The sequence below is a fragment of the Morone saxatilis genome, unplaced genomic scaffold, assembly GCF_004916995.1.
Source record: "Morone saxatilis isolate NCDOM2014 unplaced genomic scaffold, NCSU_SB_2.0 Contig21, whole genome shotgun sequence".
Taxonomy (NCBI): domain Eukaryota; kingdom Metazoa; phylum Chordata; class Actinopteri; family Moronidae; genus Morone; species Morone saxatilis.
In genome coordinates this window covers 1,799,480-1,809,084 of record NW_023339774.1, presented here as the reverse complement: position 1 = coordinate 1,809,084, position 9,605 = coordinate 1,799,480, and the positions used below count along the sequence as shown (strand labels likewise).

The following is a 9,605-nucleotide window of genomic DNA, read 5'->3' as shown; positions in this document are numbered from 1 at the left end:
TCCATCCTATAACTAGACCTATAACTGACAAATTATTGAAAATTATTTCATTTTTACACAACCTTTCTATTTTAACTGTCGCAAGGTTTCTATCCTTAATGGCATTGGTTTAACGGCCAAACTCACAGATCCATTGCAGTGTGCAATGTTTGTAAATCATTTCACGTGTTACTCAGCCAATCAAATCTGTACATTCCAATAAACATTACATCAGGAGAGACAACAGCTACAATGTAAAATATAAATAAATAAGTGAAATAAGTGAGTCAGAGAAAAGTAATTTCACATGGTCAGTTTTGAGAAGAACCATTTTTCTCATCACTAGGGTTCTCCCATTGGGCCATCCAACCTGTTAAAAATTAACAATCGGCCACTGATGGTAGCTACATATGCTATCCTCAAAATCCTATCCTAAAAATGGCTGATGTTGATATTTTGAACTGTTGTGTTAGATGCATTTATATACTATATGTCATGAATGCATTATGTTATATTTAATGTTACAATGTAGAAAGTAATGGTTATTTGAGTTATTTGTAGAAAAAGCAGACTCACATACCAGTCAGCTCTCACGGGAAATGTGTATAGGCTACCATTTTCTTTGGTTACTGGGGTAATTCCTTGGATCGTTCATATGTTACTCAACTAAACATTTAAAGGAGCTGCATACACTGAGATAATTCAGTTATTTTCACAATCATAGTGAACATAGTCTTATTATGAACATGATTGTTCTTGAGTTGTTTCATTAATATGTTTTTCTGTTCAGAAATATATTCATAAAGATGCCAGAGAGTGAACATCGTGTGTGGACATCTTTATTGATTCTCTGCCTTTTCAGGATGTTACACCTGCACATTAATTTTTGTTGCTATTTGTGTGACATTTGGCTGGAATGTTCTGGCTCCAGCCTTGCTAACAAAGAAGTGTTTTCACCGTAAATACAGTCATACCTACTTGGCTTTTTATGAAAATACAAAAACCCCAGATGGAGATCTGCAGGTTTAAGGATTCATCAGGATTCATTCTGTTGAGTGTCTTATTTTACTGCAAAAACAAAACTAGGAAGCTTCCTAAAAGGGAAGTGTAGGATGTACCTTGTAATTACAACAATCCCCGAATTTCTCAACATGAAACCAACATCTGTTTTACCTGAAATGATGGCAGTTTCAACACTGAAATTACATTTTGATTGTTGAGCTTTTCATCCTTTTTAAGGAATGTTTGATCCCTGGCTAAAATTAATTTAGGAAAGTGCACTTTTTTACAACAAGTGGCCACAATCTTGTGGAAAACTCCTCACTCCAACTCTGAATTTACAGACAGCGAAGCAGCAACAGGCAAATATTTCATCACTGATATATTGACACGAACATCTCAACACAGCAGAACAGTGCGAGGGAAATAAACACACATCTGTATAACAAAAAATATTCATAATAAATAAAGACATAAAGTGAACAACTCATACACACACATCATTTCGGAATATTAATAACAGCAATTTCTATACATTTGTACAAAAATAGAATCATCAGAGTTGTCAAAAGTCTCGTTCAAGATAAAAAAAATAAATATTTGCTCCAAGATCACAACAGTATTTTTGAAAGTTCATTTGTCAGACAGAAAACACATCACTGCAACTGAAACTGTGTTTTTATACTTGAGTATTAATGTTCAGTTTAAACTCTGATGTCTGTAGAATAGCGGAGCTTTATATTTTCATAAAAAATCTGATTTATTTTCTTTCTTTGCAGTTACATGTTTTTCTGTCTGCAATTTACAAACTGTAACATAACACAGAAGTTTTGACTGGACAAAAAAATAAAGGGATCATTAGTATCACACTGCATTAACAACAACACGTCTACTTATATTTTGTTTAGTGAATTTGCCCGTGGACTGAGATATTAAAGGGCCGATCTGTCAGTTTTTTCCCCATCTGAGGTGTATTCACACAAATAACTTGAGTAAAGTGAGAAAATGTGCAGTTATTGAACAATATCACACTCTCAAAAGTGTGAGTGTTTTCATTATATCACAGCAACACAATATCCTGTTCTCTGATTGGCTGACAGGTGCCTGCTAAAATCTTATATGGACTTTTCAAACATAGTACAGTTGAACCACTGTTCTAAATCAGACCTTAAACTATACTACACTGCAGGTAACCATGGCAACAGTACTGATGCTTCAGTCTCTGTTAGCGGTGAGCTCACTCAATGATCTCTACAACCTCCTCAAGGACCTCAGGAACCTACTCAAGGACCTCTATTAACCTCCCCATTAAGAGCGTTACTCCATCCCCAAGGCCATCTTTACCCTTCTCAAGGACCTCTGCTGACTTCTGGCAGACCTCAGGAACCCCCTCAAGGCCCTTTACAACCTCCTAAAGGACTTGAAACCCCATCAAAGATCTCTATAATCTCATCAAGGTCTTTAGAAACCCCTTCAGAAACCTCTACAACCTCATCAGAGACATAAGGAGCTCCCTCAAGAACCTCCGAAATATCCTCATAGACCTCAAGAACCCCTTAAGGGCCACAGCTAGGCTTTAGAGCTCTGCTTCTTTCTGTTTGTTTTTAGTTTTGTTTATTTGTTTCTTTCTTTCTTTCTTTTTTACACTACAAAAATATATCCAAGTTATTAAGTAATTTAACCTGAAATGGAGTCTTAAAGGTGTTTTCTTACCAAAGCAGGTGGAACACATCATATTCCCCTGAGAAAATGTTTGCGTAAACAAAATCAACTTCCATAAGGAATGTTCTGTACACTAGAACCAGCGGCAGAGATACTGTTCTGCCTTTTATAAAGTCTTTAATCTGTGGAAGCCCATTACTGCCAGGGAGGAAGAAAGCAAGGTAAAGTAAAAAATAAAGTAAAAAAGTTTATATTTTTTAAGTCAAAATGACAAAATAGTTGTTCAAATCCTGACATATAAGATTATGAGTATTTTTATTTTCATCATTCCTAACATTTCATCTTTTTTCTCTTTCCTTGACAGAAATGTGCTTCCATACAAACCTGCAAGAAACAAAACAAAATAAATTGAGTTGTGAAATTATACTTTTTACTGTGTACTGTAGGTAAAGGAATAACAAGTATTAACATTATTATTATCAAAATAATAAATATAATTCAATAGTCATACCTTGTTTGCACAATATTATGTGAAATGAAAATAAATGAGATATGAAGCATTATTTTTCATCTTCATTTACATTAATAATAAGATTTCTTCTGCTATAGAAACTATGAATGTAAACAACCAGTCAAATACGTAGACGTAAGTTTTTTTTAAACTGCTGTCGGAAGTGAAATTCTTTCCCCACACCAGGGTTTTATTCTACTAGTTGAAAAGTAAAAAATCTAAATCTAAATGAGAGATTAAAACTCTCATTAATTTAAATTAAAGTAAACATGAGTCTGCTTTCCACACTCGAACCACATGCAGTCGTCCTCACTGGCAGATCTGAAATTGAACATTTCCCTTCAGCCCTGATTCCCGAAAGATCCAGAGAAAGTGAGAAAAGTTTCCACCAGAAGAGCAGAACAACAGAACTTCAAACTCTAACTTTTAAGGTTTTCTGACTTCCAGCAGCAACAGACAGAAAACACAGAAACACAATTGAAAAGTCACTGGATTATTACCAACCACAGCTGAACTTCAGTTACAGACAAGAGATTGTAGTAATCAGATTACATTAATCTATCACAGTTACCATGAAGAGTTACTGTAAAAACTGAGTTATCAAAGTGGATCTGTTTTTAAGTGATTTAGGTGCGTTAACACACAGTTGGATGTAAAAAGTAAAGAGAATACTGTAATCAGATTACAGAACAAACTGCAGCATCAACTGCTGTAAATTTGAAAACACTGATTATCAGAAATTATGACAAGAATATTCAAATTACAGACCTCATTCTGTAGCTTTAAGTAATCAGATTACTTGATACTGTTTTCCACATAAATCGTTATCTTCACTGTAAAAAAATGTTCATTTTAACGTGATTTATTCAAACAATGTTTTTACTAAAAATGAAAAAAAAAAATCATTGCTCGGAAATAATTCCCACAATTTCCAGTACACTTTATTAACCGAGATGTAATCTGAAAATAAAGAATATTGTCATGAGCTGTTCAAACCGTACAAAATCTTTTGTACCGGAAACTTGATAATCTGTCCATGAATTCATTTCACCTATCCAATAAATGTTTCTCTTCAAACATGTCAAACCCTGCTTCTAAACAGTCTCTTCAAATGAAATCTGTCACCATGTCTTTGAAAAAATCCTAGTCAACATTCAAATTATCCAAATTTGAACTTCAGGGACTCCATCTCTGGCTGACTGACTGACGGTGGTTTACGGGGCTACATAAATCCCGTTAAACATCCATCTGTCCTGCTGAGGCGTCGTTGACACCTCAATCTCTGCTCGCTCTGACCGAGAGTGCGAGCGAAACGCCAAAATCGTAAAAGTAAACCCTTGGCCTCTCGGCTTATTTTCACACCCCATGTCCCGCCGCTTCAGCAGCTGGAGTCCTCGCTGGCGGTGCCCCCACCTCCACCGTTGGACTTGGTGGCCGATCCGACGGCAATCTGGCAGCCATTGGTCACGTGACTCATGACCTTCTGTTTGAGCTGAGCGACCTGCTCCCGCAGCATGGCAGCAGTGGAGGCCAGGTCAGAGTTCTGGCTCTTCAAGACCTTCACCTTCTCCTCCAGCCGTGAGATCCGCTCTAGCTTCCGCTTGCGGCACTTGGATGCGGCAATGCGGTTGCGGAGCTTCTTGCGTTCCGCCTTAATTCGCTCCTGCGTCTCCAGGTCAATCGGGGAGAGGGAAGGTGGCGACGTGGGGTCGCCCGCCGGGTGAGGCACCTCAGGGACGGTCTGAGGGGTGTCCAGGCCTCGGGCGTGATGCTGAGGGGCTCCGCCACCACCATGTCCCGAACCACTACCGTACGCCATCTGCGCTCCAGAGTACACCATCTGACCTGGGTTGTAGCTGCTGAGGTTGGTGTAGACTGGCATGTCCCCACTGGACATCAGGTTCCTCTGGTAGGATGCCTGCAGGGAGACAGTGGAGGATGAAGATGGGGACATGGGGCCGCCTCCCACCAGTTGGTTCTGCTTGTGAAGGTCAGCAAGCGCTTTGACAAAGCCATCAGCAAATCCTTCTTGCTCGTTGGTGGCCTGGTTGCGGTACATGAATGGGTTGGTGGAATTGGACACAGGGCTAGTGGTGACCAAACCCTGGTTGGACTGGATGATCAGGTGCTCCAGGTCGGGGGACCCCAGTTTCAGCAGGTTCATGTCCGCCGAGGGTGCGGCTGATGTCATCAGGGAGCTGTTGCCAGTGAGCCCCAGGTTGTTGGGGTTCCCGCCCCTCCCTACCGCTGCACCACCGCCAAAGTGATGATTGCCCGCCATTGACATGACCTTCTTACTCATCAGCATCTTGTTTCCCGGGTAACGTTCGTATTCTGCGATCTGGCTGTAGCCAGGGACGGTGGGGGAGTCGTCGTGGTAGAAAGGAGTCTCCATCTTGGCCGTCATTGACAAAGAGGCGTCTCAGAGGGAATCTTCATAATCAGATTAACCTGAATATCAGAAGGGATTGAAACGTTCCACTGACGTCGGCGGCTGGAGGATGTAGGCAGGACGAAGAGAAGAAGAGAAGAAGTAGAAGAAGAAGAAGAGAAGACATGCACCTGCAGGATAAACAAACATGTGTGTGAGAGAATGAGGAGGACTGAAAGATTACTCAGGTGTAAACTGGGAGGTGGTGTTAAGACTACTGATACTGCTGTATGTGTGTGTGTATTTCTGTATATGTTATGTATATATTGTGTGTGAGAGGTGAGATTGACCTGATTGGACAATAAAGCTCTGCTGTATACTACTGTCAGTTTCACTGTTATCTCTCTATCTCAGTCAGTTGAATTTAGTCTTTCAAATGGGACAGTTAGGTTAACTGAAGGGGATGTGGTTGAAAGCTCTGGAAGAAGCCATAGTGGACCCTGAGTATAAAGTCAGGATTGAACCTTAAAGCTCATTATGCATTCATGTCTTTACTTCACGTCTTACTTGCACATTTCACACAGGATTGTGTCTCACATGAATGTGCATCCTCGTGTGTGTGCATGAAACATTAACAAAAGGGGACCCACTCATAAACACACTGCTCAGACGCTTCAGATGTTGTTAAACCAGTCCAAACCAGTGAGAAGAGCACAAAAAAAATTGTTGTGTTTATGTATGACCATACAGATCATAATAAGTGAGAAAATGTATTTTCAGGAATTTGAGGTTAAATTCACTACCACTAGATGTTGCACTAGAGTCCATTTGTGTTGGTGTATGGTGGTGCTAGGATCACTCCGCTAACAGAATATATGTCCTCACCAACACCGGTTTTGTCAATAATAAACCCTTACTTCATGGAGTTAGATATTCTATGCTATGGCTACAATGTAACCTTAACTAATCCTTGGGAACACATACGTCGACTAAAAGTTGTTGTTTTCGCCACTGACAGGCTCAGATTGTTATTATTAAGAGTCTGACAACATTATGGAAAGGATCTCTACAGAGATGGACCTTTTTGTTTAACCATTAACAGCTATTGCTCACCACCAGACTCCATAGACAAAAACTGTAATTTGCCTGGCAGATCATCGTAACATTATAACTTCATTCAGTAGTTATAGTAATATATATAGTAAGTAGACAGAAACAAAATTAAACTCACTAAACAGTCTCTGTTAGTCTTTCCACTGTTCCAACAATCACTAACTCTGGTTTGGTCGAAATAAATCATTAATTCATCGACATTGATGAGAAAGCAATCACTCAAAGCCAACAGTTTCATACGGAGGGACTCCGACGTTCGCAAAAATGCACAGCTGGGACGGCTGTATAAACAAAGCACATAACAGCTTGGAGAACCACACACACAGAAGGAGTGTGTTGCTCAGGACACCATAACTCCACTCTGTCTATACATTATATTTGCTGCTAAAATAACAAAACCTCATAACCTTTAAGTATAATTCTGAGTATAGCCTGACCAAAATCTGACAGTTTAAAAAATCTGATGATGGTATATCACATCATGATATTAACAATATTGTGCATATTGACGTATATATGTGCAGAAGCAACACACATGACAAAAGTATCATTGCTGCTCACTCACTGCCAACGCGTCAAATACTGCCACTTGGTCAATGAGCTCTGCTTCAAAATATGTCGCTGTAGGTATCCCTCCTACACGCATAGCTCCGTGGTCAAGTTCGCAATAGTAAATAACAAACGCTTGGTTGGACTTTCAAAATTAAGCTTGCATGCTTTATGTTGTGACAAGGTTGCAGTTTGGTTAGGGTTCAGGCACAAAACTACTTGATTAGGATTAGGAATATGTTATCGTAAGCTACGTTATGTACCTGACATAACTTTAGTAAAACATAATTTATGTAATGCACCTGACACAACTTAAGTTGGCTACATTGCATAAGTTAATTTATGTACGTTAAAAATAAATCATTTACTTCTAGGGTGCCCTGGTAGCTCACCTGGCAGAGTTGGCGCCACATGTACCAAGGCTTCCTTGCCAGGGCCCAGGGGTTCAACTCCAGCCTGTGGCCCTTTGCTGCATGTGCAGCGGAGACCATTGGTGAAAAAAATTACTCTGATTGGCTGTTCAACTTAATCGAATCAGGGAACGAGAGAGAAATGGAAGTGACGACTTCATCAAAAGTGGCACGCAAGAATGGATTATGTCATCTTTCAATTTCATCTCATCCGACCACTCACATATACCAATATTTTCACAACAAGCAGCTGTTTTACAAAACCGACTGGGTGAGACCACTCAAACCGACATCCAGCTGCTTTTGTTTATATCTGCATTCCCAGGTCTTCCTATGTTTTTTTTTAAATGAGGAACGCAAACTACTGCCACTATAATCCAGTTTTTACCTCATGCGCAGGCACAGAACGTACGTGCTAGTTGGCCGTTCACTGCAGACGGTGTGTTCTAGTGTGACTTTTTGGCCAAGACACAGGCAACGTGAGTTCTTTGTTGTCTGAGGGTACATCACACAACAAACCACACATACTCCGGCACATACAAGTTTTTATGACATAAACCGCTCATTACCCACATTTAGGGAGGGATGTGCAGTGTAAAGAAAATGTCACCGCACATGAAGAGGAGCACAAACACCAGGATGGAGTTAGTGTGACAGTCACCAGCTGCATCCAGTTGATGAGCTGTAGTTGGCTGACTAACATCAGTACAGCTGCTCAGTTTGGATCAAGAACCACAACTCTGACTGCTTCTCCAAAAGAGTCCACCATGTAACACAAACACAATGCAGGAGCTGGCTGTATAACTTTTTTATAGGTTTTTTTCATATTGCCATAAATAGTCTTATTATTGCATAAATATCTTGCAAAACACACATTACACACCACTACTTGTCAGTGCTCTCTGGTGGACAAACGATGTAACTGCAACACTGTTTCTAAATGACCTCCAACAACTTAGATACACCAATTCTGATACAGTTTGTATTCAATAAGCTGATATCAGACGATATAAAGGCCGGCCAGTTTATCGGTCTAGTTCTAAGGTACTTTGCTTGAGTAATTCTGTTTCCTGTTGCTTTATACTTCTACTATACACTTCAGAGGGAAATGCACTGCGCTTTATAGGCTACTATATATACATTGATTTGACAGCAGGAGTTCCTTTCAGATATATTCTACACACAAAGTAAATGTTCAGTTCATAAAATTGGATTAAATAACCCAACAGTGTTACAACATTAAAATACTGCTTACATGTTAATCCAACAATAATAATCCAATCATATATAATGATATACCAGATAAATATGTATCACATCATTCCACAGCCCATTATGAATAAGAAACAATCATTAATCATTAGTTTCCTTCAGAGGTTGAATTAGACAGACAGTGCTAACCTCTCAATATAGAAACAGTTTGATCTCTCCACTCCTCTATCAGATGTTCAACCCCGCTGTAAACGCGTTAAAGTTCCCGGTACGGCCGTTAACTTCACACCGGGAGAGAACAGCAGCGCGATCCGATGGATGAACGCAAGCATCGGGACTAACTAACGAACCGAAGCGGATGGCTCCATCTGAAACAGCCGCTTTACTGCCGAACACAGCGGCTGGACGTCCATCTGAACTCTTAAAATGTTTGATAAAGGTTCATACTCACAGAGAGACACAGAGAGCTGCTGACCGATCCGAGAGCAGACAGAGTGAGTCAGAGAGAGAGAGAGAGAGACTGAACGCACACACACACACACACACACTCTCTCTCTCTCTCCCTCTCCATCATAGTGACTCACTCTGACGTTTTCTTTATTAGATTATTAACACATTTCTAATGAAGTCATTTATTTACAGGGCCATGTTGGAAATGTCATATTACTATTTGCTTTTCTATGTTGCTTTAATTATCTTTAGTGTATTTAAATGATTAAATTACCATCACTCAAGTTCATCTAAATTACCTAAACTGGAAGAGTGAAGATCTGGAGACCAGGGAGTGCAGGGCAGGCTG

General features: G+C 39.8%; 1 protein-coding gene across 1 annotated transcript; it reads right to left on the bottom strand.

The window, feature by feature from the left end:
- Nucleotides 1-779: 779 nt before the first annotated feature.
- june (JunE proto-oncogene, AP-1 transcription factor subunit) lies at nt 780-9,457 on the bottom strand. Its single transcript, XM_035668468.1, has 2 exons — nt 9,258-9,457; nt 780-5,713 (listed from the first exon to the last, which is right to left on the bottom strand). The coding sequence occupies exon 2, from the start codon at nt 5,556-5,558 to the stop codon at nt 4,530-4,532; it is 1,029 nt and encodes a 342-aa protein (XP_035524361.1). The 5' UTR covers nt 5,559-5,713; nt 9,258-9,457; the 3' UTR covers nt 780-4,529.
- Between the last annotated feature and the right edge of the window lie 148 nt (nt 9,458-9,605).